The sequence below is a fragment of the Squalius cephalus genome (genome assembly GCF_949319135.1).
Source record: "Squalius cephalus genome assembly, chromosome: 14".
NCBI classification, from domain to species: Eukaryota; Metazoa; Chordata; class Actinopteri; order Cypriniformes; family Leuciscidae; genus Squalius; species Squalius cephalus.
The window spans coordinates 16,086,819-16,106,540 of record NC_137135.1 but is presented as its reverse complement, the minus strand read 5'-3'; the positions used below and the strand labels follow the sequence as shown (position 1 = coordinate 16,106,540).

General features: G+C 37.4%; 2 protein-coding genes across 4 annotated transcripts in view; one reads left to right on the top strand and one right to left on the bottom strand.

Annotated features, from left to right (window-relative positions):
* shtn3 (shootin 3) overlaps positions 1-7,171 on the bottom strand; it is a 35,514-nt gene extending 28,343 nt beyond the window's left edge. For 2 of the 3 annotated variants that reach the window (XM_079891744.1, XM_079891743.1), the window contains exons 1-2: positions 7,015-7,171; positions 2,666-2,835 (exon numbers count right to left, since the gene is read on the bottom strand). In XM_079891744.1, the coding sequence (XP_079747870.1) occupies positions 2,666-2,801 (136 nt within the window). In that variant the 5' untranslated portion in view covers positions 2,802-2,835; positions 7,015-7,171. Of the gene's footprint in view, positions 1-1,710; positions 1,763-2,665; positions 2,836-7,014 lie in introns of those variants that run through there. The other variant, XM_079891746.1, reaches the window with a different exon arrangement.
* A 1,580-nt stretch (positions 7,172-8,751) lies between these two features.
* On the top strand, positions 8,752-19,171 carry slc26a2 (solute carrier family 26 member 2). Its single transcript, XM_079892387.1, has 4 exons — positions 8,752-8,870; positions 13,940-14,545; positions 14,633-15,372; positions 16,540-19,171. Exons 2-4 carry the CDS (start codon positions 13,958-13,960, stop codon positions 17,312-17,314), a joined length of 2,103 nt encoding a protein of 700 aa, XP_079748513.1. The 5' UTR covers positions 8,752-8,870; positions 13,940-13,957; the 3' UTR covers positions 17,315-19,171.
* The last annotated feature ends 551 nt before the right edge of the window (positions 19,172-19,722 follow it).

Here is a 19,722-nt window from a genome sequence, read left to right as displayed (position 1 = left end):
TCTTCATGTCCTTGAACTACAGTAAACTCAACTAAGATGGCTGAGTTCATTTAAAGTTCTAGGAGTCTAGCGCACACACATAAACACACTTTTCTGCTCCTCTTACCATGGGTTGGCACAGTCACATATACAAAACCAATTACTGTACATCTATGCCAAAACAATATAAGCCATCTTTTACAAACAAAATAAATAATAACATTGAATGCAATGCATTCTATCCTATACATTGGCTAAATATGTGTAACAAAAAGGCATCTACAATAGACAAGGAGGCAGGTAATTGCATTTTCTTGATATTATACAACAATACATAGAGGCAGGAAGTACTTTAAACCAGTAATTTTCATGGTGATATCTAAAGGTTAATATTTTTACCCTATTCACGTGAGAAAAAGAATGAATAGGCTATATTTGGGTCTTTTTCGAAACTTTCCCCAAATGGGATTCTTGGGGACTTTTTTTTCCTTACTCAGGACATATTGAGGATACAAAATCAGTTGAGTTTGCTTCTGTTGCAATTTGTTCAAGGTTGACCCCCATTTTGGCTTAAAATGACTGGACTAACAGGCAGATCAGGTGCAAACAGACCCCAGCCCTTGCATCACCACTGGCTAGTCAGAGTCAGTGTGGTCAGACTTCAGGACCAGCAACAGGTCAGAGCATCTACCAGACACAGGCAGTCAATCACATACCGAATTCAGGAATTTAAGTTGAGATGATTTTGCCAGATTAAAAGGATAGTTCACCCAAAAATGAACACACCCAAAAATATGAATTAAATAATTATAATTAGAAAGAATTATTATAAAGAAAGAATTATGATGTATTAAATCTTCCTAGGATAAGATTTTATATTGATGGGCACTAAAATTGTTTACATTTTTCAAGTACATGTCTGCTTGATGCCTGCTATATCTAATTTAAAAAAAAAAATTGTAAATAAACATAGCAGTTCATAACAGACTACTGTATCTTAACTCCTTGGTGCTTCAGCTTTGTTTTCTGCAAATATTTTTGGATGTTCGACACTTATAGACACAGAGTGACCCAATTCCTTCCACAAGCTTTTCCACTGTGTGTGTGTGTGTGTGTGTGTGTGTGTGTGTGTGTGTGTGTGTGTACCCCCGAAAGTAGCAGTGGCCACCCCCTGGCCACCACCCATGTATAATTGTTTCAATGTTTCAATTCCCAAATGTGTTATTTATACACTTACACAACCAAAGTAAAAGGGGTATGGCAACACAACATACAACATTCTAAACTCACGTATCCTTGCTCGATGAAGAATGAGCCCAACAGGCAGTTGAAATTTAAAAGGCTGATTTTCACTCTTCAGGGCAGTGACGAGTACATAATGTAGTCCAGTGGTTGTCAAGACACCATTAGGCACAACTTTAAGCAATGGCCCTGAACAGTGATTTAATGTCAACATTGTGACAACGCTGTAACAACTTTCACCACACAACGTAGTTATAGCAACCTTTTGGCCATGTTGTTAAAACGTTGTTAGAAGGTCAGGTGCGTTGTGCCAACGTTCTGTGTTTGCTGGGTAAGTAAAAAAAAAAAAATTCTACTTTTTTAGGGAGTAACGCAATATTGTGACACATTACTTTAAAAACTAACTTCCCCAACACTGGTCATAATTGTCATTATTTTGAGATTAAAAGTCAATATTTTTGTCATAATTATGACTTTTAAGAGTCAACTTTATGTGTCCTTTGCCTGCCTGTTTGTTCCTACACACTCACAGCCCTCATGATATTACAATTACTGATCTGGTACCACCTGGCACCAATCAGCACCCTCATCAAGAGCACTATGAGCACACACTTCACATTCAGTTGGTCTGGTCTAGGGACAGGAGTGAGGGAAATACTGCAAAGTGGGGAGAATGAACAAAGCAGAGGAAATATTTTCTTTTTTTTATCAAGAACAGGTCTGATGAGAAGAATATGATGTAAATGGACATGAAAGGAAAATAAATCCGGAAGATGGCGGTAGTGCAACATTAATGGATGCAAGTTGCCGATAAACCCTAAAGAAGAAGAAGAAGAAGAAGAAGTCGGTCTGGTCTTCAACAAGGGCTGTAACTGAAAGTTATGTAGCTGACTTGTTGCCTCGCTGCCCTATCAGGCAATGACTTTGCAGGCAGCATTTGTAGGTACACTGTAAAACAAATCTGTAAATGTATGGAATTTTATGTTTTATTTTACAGGTGTACCTCACAAAACTGATTTCTGAGGCACTGTAACAGTTTAATGATCTACAACAAAATAGGGTGAGCATTGGTGAAAACTAAGTGAATGTTTATTTACTACAATAGTAATTTCTCGCTAGAAATTACATCAAAAGTGGAAAGAAATTGTCAGAAATGTACATTTATACAAACTGACCACCAGCTGCAACTTTCAGATTGCATTTGAAACGTTTTAGCTCAGCTGTCACAGAATGGAAAGCACAGGATTGTAAGATTCCAAAGGCAGAGAAAGATACATCTGTGATGCCTTCAAAAATCAATCAGATCTCAGGAGACATGAAGTGAAGCTAACTTTGGATTTGGACATTCCTTGATGCCTTCCTATCTTAGAATGCATCCTCCGAAGGCAGCATTTTTCAGTTTTCGGATGCAGCCATGGACTACATTCTACACCTGTATACTTACCTCTAACAATACTCCAACGTTTCTCCAGCAATCTCTGCTCCTTGTGTCTCAGATTCCCCCAACGATCCTCTTCACTGCCAATAAGCCACTTTCTATACCTGTTTGGACCATTCCTGAAAGTTTGTGCTCTCCACATTCACTATCCACAAATCCATTATCTCCAACAATACCTGCAACACAGTAAATATTGAGCTGTTCAATTTTGCATCCTAAATAACTTACTCACCTGCTTTTCCATTAACACTGCAATAAACCGGTGTTGTCATTTCACCGTATTGCGTCAATATTTCCTAACATTGTCACAGTTATGACTTTATATTTTCTAATTATGATTATCTGATATGATAATGTTTCTACACCAGAGTCATCAAATTTGAATTGCAATGTCTAAATGGGTTTCCTGAACACCCTTGCTGCTCAATTGAATTGTAGTGGCTCTATAATGGGCTAAGATATGAACTTTACCACAGGATAGACTGTTTGGAACAAATTTTTGTTTTAGGACTTATTAAAAAGTGGATTCCAGACTCTGTGATAATGGAGAATAACGTATGCACATACTTTCAAAGAGTTAAGTTAGGGCTTTTCTTTCATGATGATTAGGAAGGAAGGAGGGCATTTCAGTAGTGAACAGAGGAATTTCAATGATTTTAGGGTGACTTTTCCATGATTTCACTATTTTAACATGACATGGGCTATTTTTGCCTGAATCTTCACCTGCTGTTATGATGTAAAAAAAAACAAAAAAATCTGTGTGACCATCATATGACAGTAAAAGAGCACACATAATCCTTAATATGGAATTGTATTGGAATGTTAAAAGGGTGTTGGTACGTGACAGGAGGGCCTCCTGTCGAGGATAAAAGATGATGAACAAGTCTAAGAATGTTCCACATATGGTTGAAATACCATCATTGGCCTAGAGAGATAACATTCTGAGAGTCAAGAGGATGCCCTCCCATCACTGTCATGGCTGCTGACCTTTTCTTGCAAGAAAATAAACCTCATCAAATACAATTAGTATATTTGTCTCTTATTCAGAATATTTTATTGTTATTTTCCACAACAATGACGTGCTTTCTGTTTATCTTGAATGTCGTAATGTCGTCCATTGAAGAGCTGTTGTTTGTACTACGTGTTCCTGAAGCTTTGACATATTTGTCATTGGTAACGTCACTGCATGTATGGTTTGTTGACAGTTCCTGTAGCTTGGCTCTAGTTCCTGTAAGGGTGTTAGTCAAAGTAAAACCAAGGTCATGGGTACAATGCCAATATCTGTACTAATGTAAGCTTAGTTTGAATGCATGAGAAGTTGGATAAAAATGTCTTCCAGATGTGTGTATGCGTGCAATTGTAGGATTGCAGTAACATCTAACATTTAAAGGTGTGTTTGTAATACTGTAAATCTATATGCAGGTTTTATCCTTCAGTAGATTTGATGACTCGGTTGTACACATTGCAGTATTGAATTTGAATAGCTGAATCCGAAATCGCCCACTATACCCTCAAATAGGGCATTATTTGAGGGGACAGACATTTGTAGTGGTGTCCGAACCCATAGTGGACGTTATTGAGTGCACTCATTCAATCCCACATTGCACCGCAATAGTGAGTGTAGAACCAACGTACCCTCAACGGCTGTCCGAATTCGCTCACTCCTTTTCATTCACTCCTTCAAGTGAACAGTATTAGTGGACTAACGTATAGGGAATAGTGAATATGGGTTTAGGGGGCGATATTCGGATTCTGCCCGAGTTATGAATGAAATACGTGGCTACACTAAAGCTATCACTACACTAAAGCTATCAATTTCAACCAGTCCACATTGAACTAAAATAAACTTGAAAAGATGGTTTCAGCCTGATTAAATTAGAGATGAGCATAATTGAAACAAATAATACGTTTGAAACAATTTAAAAATGTTTCAAATTCAAAAACTTGATGAAACTTAAATGTGTCTTTTTAAAAATAAATATAATTTTTATGAACATAATTAGTACAGCATATAAAAATAGGAGATTTTTGTTCATCGTTCACCTGCTACTGAATCATTGTTACATGACACCGCCTGCTTCCTTATGTGTTAGCTGATTGTTAATTTGATTGCATTGAGCTGTATTTATGAGAATGTGGTACTATCAGTTGAAATGACTAACATTCATATAATAGTGAGCAACATCACAAGTAAACAGCCCTTTTCTGTTTGCTTGATAAGAAATGTAATGATGTATAGTAATGATGCTGAAAACTTAGCTTTGTCATCGAAGGAATAAATTATGACATTTTAAAATATCTTATAACAGAAAATTTTATATTATAAAAATATTTAACAATATTATTGATTTTACTGTATTTTGATCAAATAAATGGTATATGTATATATATACAGTGAGGAAAATAAGTATTTGAACACCCTGCTATTTTGCAAGTTCTCCCACTTAGAAATCATGGAGGGGTCTGAAATTGTCATCGTAGGTGCATGTCCACTGTGAGAGACATAATCTAAAAAAAAAAATCCAGAAATCACAATGTATGATTTTTTAACTATTTATTTGTATGATACAGCTGCAAATAAGTATTTGAACACCTGAGAAAATCAATGTTAATATTTGGTACAGTAGCCTTTGTTTGCAATTACAGAGGTCAAACGTTTCCTGTAGTTTTTCACCAGGTTTGCACACACTGCAGGAGGGATTTTGGCCCACTCCTCCACACAGATCTTCTCTAGATCAGTCAGGTCTCTGAGCTGTCGCTGAGAAACACGGAGTTTGAGCTCCCTCCAAAGATTCTCTATTGGGTTTAGGTCTGGAGACTGGCTAGGCCACGCCAAAACCTTGATATGCTTCTTACAGAGCCACTCCTTGGTCATCCTGGCTGTGTGCTTCGGGTCATTGTCATGTTGGAAGACCCAGCCTCGACCCATCTTCAATGCTCTAACTGAGGGAAGGAGGTTGTTCCCCAAAATCTCGATATACATGGCCCCGGTCATCCTCTCCTTAATACAGTGCAGTCGCCCTGTCCCATGTGCAGAAAAACACCCCCAAAGCATGATGCTACCACCCCCATGCTTCACATGGTGTTCTTGGGATGGTACTCATCATTCTTCTTCCTCCAAACACGTTTAGTGGAATTATGACCAAAAAGTTCTATTTTGGTCTCATCTGACCACATGACTTTCTCCCATGACTCCTCTGGATCATCCAAATGGTCATTGGCAAACTTAAGACGGGCCTTGACATGTGCTGGTTTAAGCAGGGGAACCTTCCGTGCCATGCATGATTTCAAACCATGACGTCTTAGTGTATTACCAACAGTAACCTTGGAAACGGTGGTCCCAGCTCTTTTCAGGTCATTGACCAGCTCCTCCCGTGTAGTTCTGGGCTGATTTCTCACCTTTCTTAGGATCATTGAGACCCCACGAGGTGAGATCTTGCATGGAGCCCCAGTCCGAGGGAGATTGACAGTCATGTTTAGCTTCTTCCATTTTCTAATGATTGCTCCAACAGTGGACCTTTTTTCACCAAGCTGCTTGGCAATTTCCCCGTAGCCCTTTCCAGCCTTGTGGAGGTGTACAATTTTGTCTGTAGTGTCTTTGGACAGCTCTTTGGTCTTGGCCATGTTAGTAGTTGGATTCTTACTGATTGTATGGGGTGGACAGGTGTCTTTATGCAGCTAACGACCTCAAACAGGTGCATCTAATTTAGGATAATAAATGGAGTGGAGGTGGACATTTTAAAGGCAGACTAACAGGTCTTTGAGGGTCAGAATTCTAGCTGATAGACAGGTGTTCAAATACTTATTTGCAGCTGTATCATACAAATAAATAGTATATTTATTTCTATATTTCATATATTGTGATTTCTGGATTTTTTTTTTTAGATTATGTCTCTCACAGTGGACATGCACCTACGATGACAATTTCAGACCCCTCCATGATTTCCAAGTGGGAGAACTTGCAAAATAGCAGGGTGTTCAAATACTTATTTTCCTCACTGTATATATATATAGTACTTTTGTGTAAAATGATTTGAGAATGATATGCTGATTAAAAACTTGTACAATTATTGCCACAGGAATGTTGAGGAATGGAAAGATTACAACCCAATGAACTGCATCAAACCCCTCCCTGTGTTCTATAGGAAAATTCACACACACACACACACACACACACACACACACGCACGCACGCACGCACGCACACACACACACACACACACACACACACACACACACTCACTCTGCTCTTTGATTCTTCAAGGGGTGTGTGGCTGCATTTCCTCGAGTATATGTGGAATTTAAAGGCTGTATATGGATTAAAACCTGTGGCGTCACAGCAGTAGAGTACTTACACTTATGCTCGGAGTCGGACCCACAGGGTTTCATTTACCCTATAGAATATATTTTGGTGCTCAGCAAATCTGTCAAGGAAATGTTAAAAAACGTTAGTAATCATGCTGTGGCTCAAAGGTGATTCTCATATGGGTCATATTTCACACAAAATCAAAAGAATAAAATTATGAAAAGAATCATGTCCGGACACATTTCAACGTTTTGAGAGAGACGTTTTGATAGTTTGTGTATTGTCAGCCTCATTCCAGTGTATTGATTGTTAGTTAATCAGAATAAAATCAGTTCTGAAAGTAAGACAACCACAAGCTTTGATTAACAACCCTATCCCTGAATGTTTAATACTGTGTAATCATCAAAGACCTGGCATAATGTACTGCTAAGTAGTTTACAGTAAAATCAAAGTACATTTGCTAATTGCAATCACTAATCCTTTATGGTCCTCATAAAGTGCTACTGAGTGAATGTTGACGTAACATGAACCCAGTCACAACTAAATAAAATTAGAGTTCCAACGTTGCCTCACTGATAAGAACAAACATACAGCAGATCCCAGTATACTTTGAATTCTTATAGCAAGACTGTGCCAGATGCTTCTTACATTTTTGTCCCATAATTTTCGCCATCTGATTTCTCTGATGAAGAAGTTGCTGGATTTTTGTAAATTAATTGAGGGAGTCAAGGTATTGGTAAATTACGTAATAGTGATAATAAAGTCTGCTGATCCTGACATTGATGGATTGATTTATTCTAATCTCTTTCTTGAGCTGCATGTGAGTAGTCCCCCCTTTCACAAACTTTGTTTTGTCTTGTTGACATAAGGTTGATTTTGTCAATCTTCTGACAAGGCCTCATCAGAGGATTTTTTATTTGGTCAGTTGAAGGAAACACAGATGTATTGTTAAAAAAAATGTTTTCAACATTTCCAGATTCTCAGCTAACCCAGGTTGCTGCCTTTTTTTTTTTTTTTTAAAGTACAATCAACTTGGATGTTTAAGTCATTTTAACTTAAATTACATTAAACTGACTTAAACACCTGAGATGAATCATGTATAACTTATGAAAAAAGTTCAAAATCTTATTTTGATGAGTTACAGCAACATATGACAACATAATTAGTTTACTTAGAAATGTGACAATGAACTAATTAGAAATATCATGAAATGTAAGATATAGGCTACACCACTACATCTATAGGACCCCTTGTACCATTATGTAACATTAATTACCCTAATTCATCTCTACTGACAATAAGGTAAATCAAAGCAGTTTAACATAGTTGGCATTATGTCATATTAATTTATAATTCAGACCTGGATAACAATACATTAAATATGTATGAATTATATAGGCTACTATTGCGAGGGTTTAACTTATGACTATTAAATAGACAACGCTGACGTTGATTGGAAGCCTTCCTGTAACGTCGATTAGTCTTATTAATATTCATGAGCCAAACAGCACCGTGAATATGTCTGCTTGTGGCCAATGAGTTCGACCTACTGGGCGCACAAAATTAATATTCATAAGTCAAGCCTTCGCCGTAGTATTTGCGCAACCCGGACACAGGATCTGTAGAAACTTTGTGAGGTTGTGCTGTCGACCTACGAAAACTATGTGAATACTGAGAAGACAGTGTTTTAGGTTTCAGACCCAGCCAGGAATTAGCAGTCACGTGACCAGTGGTAATGGCTTTTCGCTGTCCACGTGATATTACAAACTGATGGCTTCATATGTCACGGAATAGATCCTGAACTACAAGTAACTTACATGTAGTCAAACAAAACTCTTGAGTGATTCAATGTCTCTCGGATGACCATGAGTGAATGAAACGATCTCGTTGTGCTGACGGTCTGAGGTGAGTTTTCAACACAATCTGTGCAGCTTTTCCGTCAGCGGATTTAATATGAGTCAGTTGTACACGTTGCAGTTTTGTTTTCAATAGTGCCATTCATGAAGTTAGACCACAGAGCATGAAACAAACCACTGTTATATTACGTCGTTTCTTTCATATAGGCTACTTATTTTTCATATCAATATATTTCATGATATTTCATACATTTATACGAGAAGTTTAAGTTTGCTGAAACTTGATGTGATCTTGGAATTGATTTATCGTCGCGCTGTATTAATCTATGCAATGCTGAGTGCAGACTGTTATTTATGAATGTTTGGTATCATTTATTGACATTATAGCATCATATGAGCGAGAGAAACGGCACCAGTATATGCAGTTATTCAGACTATATAGTAATATAGCCGATAGAGATTTTTAATTTGTCACAAGTTTTCAGTAAAAAAGTAAAAATACGGTTTCTGCAACGTGGCTTTTCTGTGAGTATAAAACTAAACTTCCTTTGATCATTCAAGGCTACGTCATCTGAATTCGGCATCTTTAAGATGAGATCATGGGTTATGTGTACCCGTCATCAGTAGGCTTTCACTAATTCATGCCACTTGGTTTATGTGATTTTTAAAAAGTAAATTCAAAATGTAAAAGGTGATGCTAACCGTTCAATCTGACTTTTAGGTTTCACATCCTTTCAAATGAGCCAAGTTGCTTACATGTAATGGGCTGATTTATGATCTACATGTCTTTTTTTTTTTTTTTTTTTTTTTTTAATGCACGACCATGACCTGTGTGTGTGGCCCCAGACTGAACGTTATCATGTATAGTGACGTACTTTACTGCCAACTGGACCACAAAGTACCAACCAAAAGGGCACTTGTTTTTCACAGCTTGTTTTCTTCAATAATCCAAAAACCAATAGAAAAATCCTATTGGGTTTTTGTTGAGGGAACCAGGGTGATGATAACTTCTAGGTTGGCCTACAAAAATACAGTAGCCTATCACTGCAGCACTCTTTTGTGAGGTCTGGTAGATAGCGATATCTATCTCCACTGAAGTTTTGGTGCAGATTAACCTCAGCAGGGTTCCTATGAAATGTTTTGAATTGGTTGTTGGTCTTCGCTCCAGGTGGTCCTGCTTTTCAATCCAAGTACAAAACCTGTGCTAACAAAAGACACAAGTTTCTTTCTCATTGAGCTTGTCAAGTGCCTCAAGGTGTCTGTCCTCAACTCTTTCCCTGCCAGGAGTTTTTTTTATTTTTTTTATTTTTACAAAAATGAACATGCACTATATGCCAAAAGAAAGAACAGAGCATCTGCTTTTAAACAACAAAACATTATTCTAGCTTTATGCATTCTTTTTTATCAACACTTAAATATTGGTAAGTTTAATAAAAACAACATTTTGAACAAAAAGCTGAGAAAATTGTATTTTTGTCAGAGACTACATCTGAATCGGATTCAGAATGATGATCAAAACATAAATGGAGTAGATTGATTCCATCAACACCCCAAAAGCTTCACAGTCCTATACCTCATCCTGGGTCGACATTTCATTCTGTGACATTAAGCAGTTTTGATTTATGCTGTTTAATGTTTCTACATGTAATAAGTAGGGATGTAAACGGTTAATCGATTATCGATTAATTGTCGACAAGAATTTACTCGATTAAATTAAATTAATTGTCGGCTAATTGAACATTGCGAACGTGACACGAGATTCTCGCGGGCGGCGAGAGACCCGACACAAACCTGAGGCGGCAAAAAAGAAACCAAACATGAGGCGGTCAAAACGGAGTGGAGTGTGGGGGAGCATTTCAAATTTGAGGCGAATGAGTACGTAAAGTGCCACCATTGCGCATATGCTTCAGTTATTGTGTGTGAGAGAGATCTCAGGACTGGTGGGAGCATACTGGCTTTAAATATTGGCTTTAACGAGGAGCAGTGGGTCCGAAATTTTGTTGTGTACTGTTATATCAACGTTTGTCCACATTCCTCTCCTAAGACGACGTACGTTTCGTCGGGCCATCCGTCCCTTTGCAGACGCGCGTCGGGGTTTCTCTCGTAATTAAACCGCGGAGACGTTGCCTAACGCCTCAGAAAATCCGACCTGCCTGTTTACATGACAGTCGCATTGGCACATATCCGATTTATTTCCACATATGAATGAGGCCTGAAACCGATCTCGATATATCCGAATGCATGCGTTTTTTTCCTGTTTACACTGTCATAGAACACATCGGATCTGTGTCACATCACACATTTGAGCAAAAAATCAGAATTTGGTCACATTTCACTGACAGTGTAAACGAGGGACGCCCTCTAATTTTACTGTCACCTTCCTCAGGGATTATTTAAATTGTGTTCAGTTCTATATTTGAAGTTTCCAGTTCTAGTAATCTTACTGTTACCTTTCTCAGACCAAGGGGGATTATAAGTGCTGCTGCTGCTAATGTTTCAAGTTTTTCATTCAAGTAGTTTACCAGATAAATTATTATATGTAGGCTTAATATTGTAGGCTAAGCCTACCCATATAGATTTTTATTTAAAATGTATTTTATGTTGCTTAATGTTTCACATGCAACAGGTGAGCCAGTGCACAATTCTTTTTTATGTATTTTAATTTTCTGTAGATAATTAATTTTGTTAAACTACATAAATGCCATTATCTGTACCGTATCCCAACTGTTACAATAAAACATAAATTGAGCATTATAACATGCATTTTTATTCAGTAGCAATATTTTGCTTTTTATGTTAAAGACACTATTGATACCGTGAGAAATTTACATTCTCAGGAAAATAGCCGCTTATCATTCATCGTTAATCGATCGATAAGGTCAATCAACTAATGATTAATGAATTAATCGATAATTTGCATCCCTAGTAATAAGCAATGCTTCTATCAATGGTTTCTGCTTCTTTTTCGCATGTGTTTTGATCCAGAGATTCAGTACTCTTTCAGAAGATGCTTAATAGCGCCCCCTACCGTAGAACAGTGAATACACGGAAAGCTGGAAAATTCCGTCAATGGCAGGGAAGCGTTGTGTCATAAATTACAGAAAGTTTGTCAATGGCAGGGAAAGAGTTAAAGTTTTCATTGTGTGTGTATGTGTGACTGATCAATGCCAGCATCTCTTGTTTATTTTCACCTGGTGGTTAGTCTAGCCACATTGTCAGGAAAGAAAGAAAAACTGACTCAAAAGATGTTGAGTCAAAAAAAAAAAGACTCTTGGTCACCTCTGCTACCCTCTCAATGTGTAACTGTTTGATGAGACGTAATTCTAACAGCTGGGGAAGGTTGATTACAGTGCTGGAGGGAGGCATCATCATTTTCCAAGCATGGTTGTACTCACGGTTTAGGACATTCAGGCCTTATTATCTGCTCCTCTAGTCTAAGAACCTCTTCAGCAACTCCACAGCAACTACTGATCCCGACTTGAAGTACTTAATGATCGGGCTGATTTGTATTAATTGGAAATACTGTGGCATATCCGGTTAGTGTCATGAAGATGATCTTTAGATGTTTCTTTATACACTTTACTTGGGGATAGGCTATATGTGATTTCTACAAAGACAAATAATTGTAAATAACACGACATAACAAGATATAACATTAACAAAGGTTAAATTATGCTGTAAGAATATATTGTTAGTTTGTTAACTAATGATAACAAATGAAAACTTATTGTATAGTGTTACCAAGATACTTTAATAAAATACAACTTTTTTTGGGAATGTGTTTTTCTTCTGTAAAATTTTTATTATATCTTTACACTACTGTTCAATATGTTGTGCTCAGTAAGAATGCACTAAGCCTTTAATTATTTGATTAAAAACACAGTAAAAACAGTAATACTGTGAAAAGATTTACAATTTAAAATAACTGTTTTTCTATTGTAATATATTTTAAAATGTATTTTATTTCTGTGATGGCAAAGCTGAATTTTCAGCATCATTACTCCGGTCTTCAGTGTCACATGATCCTTCAGAAGTGAGTCTAATATGCTGATTTGCTGCTCAATAAACATGTATTATTATCACTCAGTGATGTATGACCTTTTTTCACATGTATGCATTAGAAGACATATGAAGAATGCAAGCTGCAGTCCATTGGAAATGTATTTGGTGTTAAGCAGTTATGACAAATATTATAATAAGTGTGATAGAGAGCATGCAAAGATATGCAGTTCTTCAAATTACACCACTATATTATACACCAATATTTGAAAACAGTCCAGCTGAGTAGTTAATGTACTCAGTTTATGTACTATGTTGTGCCATTTATGTACTGCTAAGTAGTTCACAATTCACCCAAAGTACAGTTTTTACTGCTCTATATAATCATTAATCCTTTATGGTCCTCATATGTTACTACTGTGTGAATTCTGATATGACGTGAACCAAATCACAGGCAGATAAAATTAGAGTTCTGATGTTGCCTCACTGATAAGGACAGACGTGCAGCAGATCTCAATAGACTTTGAATCCTTTAGTTGGAAAAGTAGCAAGACTGTGCCAGATGCTTCGTACATTTTTGTTCCTCAGTCATAATGAGTTATAATATTTGCCATCTGTTTTTTTCTGATGAAGACGTGTTTTTTATTTATTTTATTTTTTTATGGATTGAGAGAGTCAAGGTGTTAATAATGTTTCTATAATAAAGTCTGCTGGTACTGACATTGATTAAATTATTCTAATCTCTTTCTTAGGCAGTGAGTAATTTATTTACATTTATACAGCAAATGCTCCCCCCTCCCTCAAAAAAAAAAAAGGGTCAGAAAAGTCCATACAACTACCTCATTCCAGTGTGGTGCATTAGGTGAATAAACCTAATTTTGACAGATGTAGGCTAAAATGTGTGTTTTGTGTTTCAAGGGAAAAAAGAAGATAATATAGGGATCCATCAAAGTCAATAGTAATCATACTTAAGATTTCCAAAAACCGAACTGCACTCTTTTCTCTATCTTTATGAATGTGAAAAAAGTGTTACTAAGATACTTTATATTTTTATATGTAATACAAACTGATTTCTTTTCAAGTCAGATTAATGAATGTACTTTTTGTGTCCTATTTCAGCAAGAGTTTCTGGACATTATGCCAGTTGAAGAGGTCTGTGATAGCGTTTCAGCAGAGGATGATGCTAATACAGGGTTGGATGTTCCTTTCCTTTTAGAAGAGTGTGTAAAAGAGAAGGTGCCATGGAAGGAGGTGTTGAAAAGGAAGGTGGGAAAAAAGTGTTCCTGCAGTCATGCTCGAGTCAAAGCCCTGCTCGTAGACTCCATTCCAATCATAAAATGGCTGCCGCGATATCACTTCAAAGACTGGATCATTGGGGATGCCATGTCTGGCCTCATCGTCGCCATCCTGTTGGTTCCCCAGTCCATCGCTTATTCTTTACTGGCAGAACAAGACCCTATTTATGGGCTCTATACTTCCTTCTTTGCCAGCATTATCTACGCCCTGCTGGGAACCTCCAAGCACATCTCTGTTGGGATGTTTGGGGTATTGTGCCTTCTGGTAGGACAGGTTGTTGACAGAGAACTTACTCTGGCAGGATACACATCGGACACCAATCAGACCATCATGGGAAATTTGGACAACAGCACTGGTCTAATATGTGACCGAAGCTGCTATGCAATCATGGTGGGAGCAACACTAACTTTCACAGCAGGAGTCTACCAGGTTAGTCCATCTATCAAGGTTAAGCTTCTTCAATAAAATTTTTGAAATCTCTAATTGTATTAATGTCTTGCTCTGCTTGGGTTGCAGGTGTTAATGGGTCTCTTACAGGTTGGCTTTGTCTCTGTCTTCCTCTCCGACTCTCTGTTGAGCGGTTTCGCGACTGGCGCCTCTCTCACCATCCTCACATCCCAGATGAAGTACTTTCTGGGGCTTCACCTTCCTCGTGTCCAAGGCTGGGGTTCGCTCATAAAAACCTGGATCTGTCTTCTGACGAATCTGGGTCATACCAACATTTGTGACCTCATAACAAGCGTGATCTGCTTGCTTGTACTTGTACCCACAAAAGAGCTCAACAACCGCTTCAAGGCTAAGCTCAAGGCCCCCATTCCTTTTGAGCTCTTTGTGGTCATTGCTGCTACTCTAGCTTCCCACTTCGGAAAGTTCAAGGAAACTTATGACTCGGCTGTAGCTGGCAACATTCCCACGGGCTTCATGCCACCACAGCTTCCGAACTGGTCTCTCATACCCAATATCGCTGTTGATGCATTCTCGATTGCCATCGTTGGTTTCGCCATTACTGTGTCTCTGTCAGAGATGTTTGCCAAGAAGCATGGTTATATGGTGGACCCTAACCAGGAGATGTATGCCATTGGGTTCTGTAATATCATTCCTTCCTTTTTCCGTTGTTTCACGACCAGCGCCGCCTTGACCAAAACTCTTGTGAAGGAGTCCACAGGTTGCCAGACTCAGGTCTCGGGGTTGGTGACCGCCCTAGTGCTGCTGCTCGTCCTGCTTGTTATTGCACCTCTCTTCTACTCGTTACAGAAGTACGTATAAATTACGTTTCACTTGCATGAACTTAGTAATAAATAAATTGTCAATGTAGGAAGAGTCAGGATCTAATAATTTATTAAAAAATAAAAATGCAATTATTCATACAGTGATTTGAATTCACCTTTGCAGGGCTTGACATTAACACCTGCCAACCCTCCAAATGCGGGTGGACTTCAGCAGTCACATTAGATATAATATATTCATTTTTTTAATTGTAGTCTTTTAAAAAGGCATCTGAAATTATAAACTAAGTGCAATGTAGTGTTGTTGAAAATTTTTCGACACATATCAATACTGAAATATCTGAAACACTTTCAATATTAATTTTCCACAGAATAGATACACAATACCAGCTGCACTTTCTCTATCTCTCATCTCTCTGACAGCGAGTTACACACAAACCCGCCTCCCCTTCACTCGTTTAATTTGCTCCAGATGAATATTGTTGGCGTTAGAGGCCTTGAATTTCATGGTGGGATTGCGTGTATTGCTCATATGTAACAGTATAAGGGATCCATGCGTCAGGTCTTAAAGTGACAGCAGCCTAATATACCTGCTGCCAAATTATGAAATAATATTAAAAAAATCTATATGGCAGTGTTTCCCCATGGTATTGATATCAAAATTGTGGCCAGTGAAAATGTGGCTAGTAACTTTGGAAAAGCACTAACCACAGTGGCTGGTGAGCAAAAAAGTTAATGTCCTGCACCTACAGTATGATGAAGATGCTTTTACTTTCTGATTTGGAAATTAATTTTTAGGGGGCATAAAGTAAAAAATAAAAAAAATAAAAATCTGGGTGATTGAGCTCTCTTGATACTATAATTACAAAAAAGTCTCAAGCCAAATGAAAAAAGTGTGCAGCAGTTTTGTTAAAATATTATTAATATAATTAAAAAAAGGTCATGTGATGTGAACAACATGCAGAATTTATATATATATATATATATATATATATATATATATATATATATATTATTTTTTTTATTTTTTTTATCATTGACCCAAAATCATTTTGAGACCTTAACTTTTGAGGTTGTTTAAGACACACAAGTGTCCTTGGAAAGTATCCAGGTTTTCACTCCCAGTCCCATTTTTATCTTGAAACTGTGTGTATTTCCACTATACTTCTCCTAATTTCGTCCTCTTTAACTCTGCAGATGTGTTCTGGCCGTCATCATAGTCGTCAACCTCCGTGGGGCACTGCGAAAGTTTGTGGACATTCCCAAAATGTGGCGTGCCAATCGAGTGGACACTATCATCTGGCTGGTTACCATGTCCACATCAGCCCTAGTGAACACTGAGCTAGGCCTGCTGGTTGGAGTTCTGGTCTCTGCATTCTGTGTGCTCGGCCGAACCCAATCTGCCCAAGTCCATCAGCTGGGCCAAGCAGGGGATCGTGAGATCTTTGAGGACATTGGGTTTTACAAGGGCCTTCAGACCCAACCAGGAGTGGCTGTTTTCCGATACGAGGCTCCCATCTACTACGCCAACCAAACTCTGTTTAAGAAGTCACTGTACCGCAGTGTGGGACTGGATCCACTTAAAGAGAAGGCCAGGCGTAGGAAACTAGAGAAGCAGAGGAATCAGAAACAAGGTGGAGAAGACCTGAAGCAAGAGGTGGATGTGTCCACCGATGTGTATCTGCTACAGCACACCAGTTTACACGCATTGGTCATAGATTGCAGTCCAGTGCTGTTTCTGGACACTGCTGGAGTCAATGCTTTGAAAGAGGTATGCAAGGACTACAAGGAGCTGGGAGTCAATGTATTTTTGGCGCAATGCAACATCTCCGTCATTGATTCTTTGCGAAGAGGAGGCTACTATGACCCAAAGAAAGGAACCAAAGAAATAAAGTTTCACACTGTTGGTGATGCCATCTCTTATGCCCAAAGCTCGAAGTCTAAGAATGGTGATTGTGACACTGTTGTGTAATAATTTGTGATGTATTGATTTGTAAACAAAGTTGTCTTTGAATATTTGTCTGTTTTGGCATAATATAGAGATTTATGTGTAAAGGCACCCACACACTAAAAGATAATCGGGCAGATTTTGGGCCCAATTCTCCCCTTCTGACTATCCTAGGTTAAAGTCCTGATTATCTTGATGGTTCTACAGATTATCTTATCAGATTTTCCTGTGGAGTGAGGTGTTAAGAGTGAATGAATCTGCTCAGAAGAACATCGGGGCCGCACTGATCTCAAATCGTAAATATCCATCATGTTGAATATTTGCAACCAGAAATGCTGTTGTGGACAAACGCACGCACACTCTGTAGATTGTCACGTGGAACTAAATGATACCAAATCAAAAAATGAGCTGATAGAAGATGGAAGCATAACACGACTTCATCCAAACCTTTTTTTTTAGAAGATATTTTGAACAGTGATTTTGACCATACAGTGAATAATAATAATTATTATTATTTTATTGAGTGAATGTGAACAGTGAATGTCAGTTGGGTCCAAAACAACATGCTTAATTTTAAATAATATTTAAAAGATTTCAGGTAATACATTTTAGTGTTGATCTTTTTTTTTTTTTTTTTTTTTTTTTTTTTTGAGAACTATTTCTTTAAGGTTCTGAAAATGGATAGACAATCATCTGTTCACATCTTCCAACAAAAATGGTATTGAAAAAAAAAAAGATGTGCTGTTTTGCCTTTAATGTTAGTAGTTCAAACTTTGTTAAATGTAGGTCATTTTGTATCTCATGACATTTATCTTAAAATTATGTATTTACACATTTTATAGTACATTTAGCTTAATTTAAGTAGCTAGTTCAGTAAGGGCTTGATCTTTCTTCATGAATATAAATGGTTTATGCTAGACAAGGTCTAGCTTGTATATTTACTCCTTATCTACTTCAAATCTAGTTGTGTTGCTCATGCAGTCAGAATTGTGTGATATATATATAATCTCATTTGTGACATTTACCCAGCTTTATGGGTACTTGTGCAGGTTTAAGTGACCATAAAGCTTTGATATATACTGAGCAATTGTCTGGGTGAATGCAAGTTGAACTCTTTCACCCAGTCACCAGATGTTTACCTCAATTACAGAAGCACCAGATGCCGATGTGCCTTGTCACTGTGACTGTGCAGCCACAGAGTAGCTTTTGAAAATGTGCATCCTTTCTTTCTTTCTTTAAAGGCTTTGCTAAAGAGGCCAAATATTGGCCAGGAATTTGCTTTTGACTCAGCTTTCGTTTTGTGTAGAGAGTAGAGGTTTTAATGGCATCATGTCTGACCTGTTGAACAGGTCTGAAGGAGCTGGAGACACAGCTGGATGATCCAATGATACCGTGTACTAAGCTCAGGGAACTGACACAATGTGTCCTCCTATTGGCTGAATTAAATGCTGGAGCCTTTGCAATGAGTCATTGATCGAATTCTAGCACAAATAGAAATACTGTTGAATTGTGAATTTAAACCTTTTAATGCATACTGGGAACTATTTATGTTCTAAGCTTACGCATTGTCTATGGTGATACTTTATTTATTGAAACATCTCTAATGGTTTTAACTTAATGCTTTTAGATTCTTTTAGTTTCTGTGCATCTTAATTTCTTGGCATTATAATTACTGCATCAGCTCAGAGTCTTTACATAATTGTTACAGATGTATTTTATGTTCTTAAAATATCTCTATACAAATCCAGGTATTTTCATATCTATGCAACTATACGACAACATATTGTATGTTTGTGATCATAGATATTGGTGGGAAACCTAGGCTATATCCTACATTTTTTCTTCTACAAATATAATCTGTTTTAGTACAAAATAAACCAAATGTTTAAAGAAAACTGTTGTCTTTGTCTTGTTGAGAAATCTCCTAAATTGGCTTTACTTTTTTTATTGCTTCACTGACTTTATATTTTATTCTGTGCTTTTAGTCTTTTTATAATTATATTCTTTTTAATTGAAAAGTGAGGGGAAAAATCATTTATTGTTTACTTTGTGCTTTAACTCAAAGCTACCACCAGTGTGCAGCATTGTTCTGCCACAGATCATGTTATTATGCATGTCTTTTAAAGGGATAATTCACCTAAAAATGAAAATTCTGTCATCATTTACTCACCCTCATGCTATTCCAACTTGAATTACTTTCTTTTGTGGGAGGCGAGAGAAGATTTATTTTGCTTTTGATAATAAAGATATTTATTTACTATCTTTTGTGTTCTGCAGATAAAAAAAGTAAGTCATAGGTTTGGATTGGAATGAGGGTGAGTAAATGAAGTCAAAATGTTTATTTTTGGGTGAACTATCTTTAACTTTGAAAATACTGACATATCAGTGCTGAGAAAACTCCAACCTCCAGATTTATGGTATAACGCAGATGA

Bases quoted from the DNA above. Each gene is read 5' to 3' on its own strand.
- slc26a2 (XM_079892387.1), top strand. From the start codon at position 13,958: ATGCCAGTTGAAGAGGTCTGTGATAGCGTTTCAGCAGAGGATGATGCT. The intron at 14,546-14,632 runs GTTAGTCCATCT...CTTGGGTTGCAG, and splicing joins TCACAGCAGGAGTCTACCAG to GTGTTAATGGGTCTCTTACA. The intron at 15,373-16,539 runs GTACGTATAAAT...TTAACTCTGCAG, and splicing joins CTCTTCTACTCGTTACAGAA to ATGTGTTCTGGCCGTCATCA.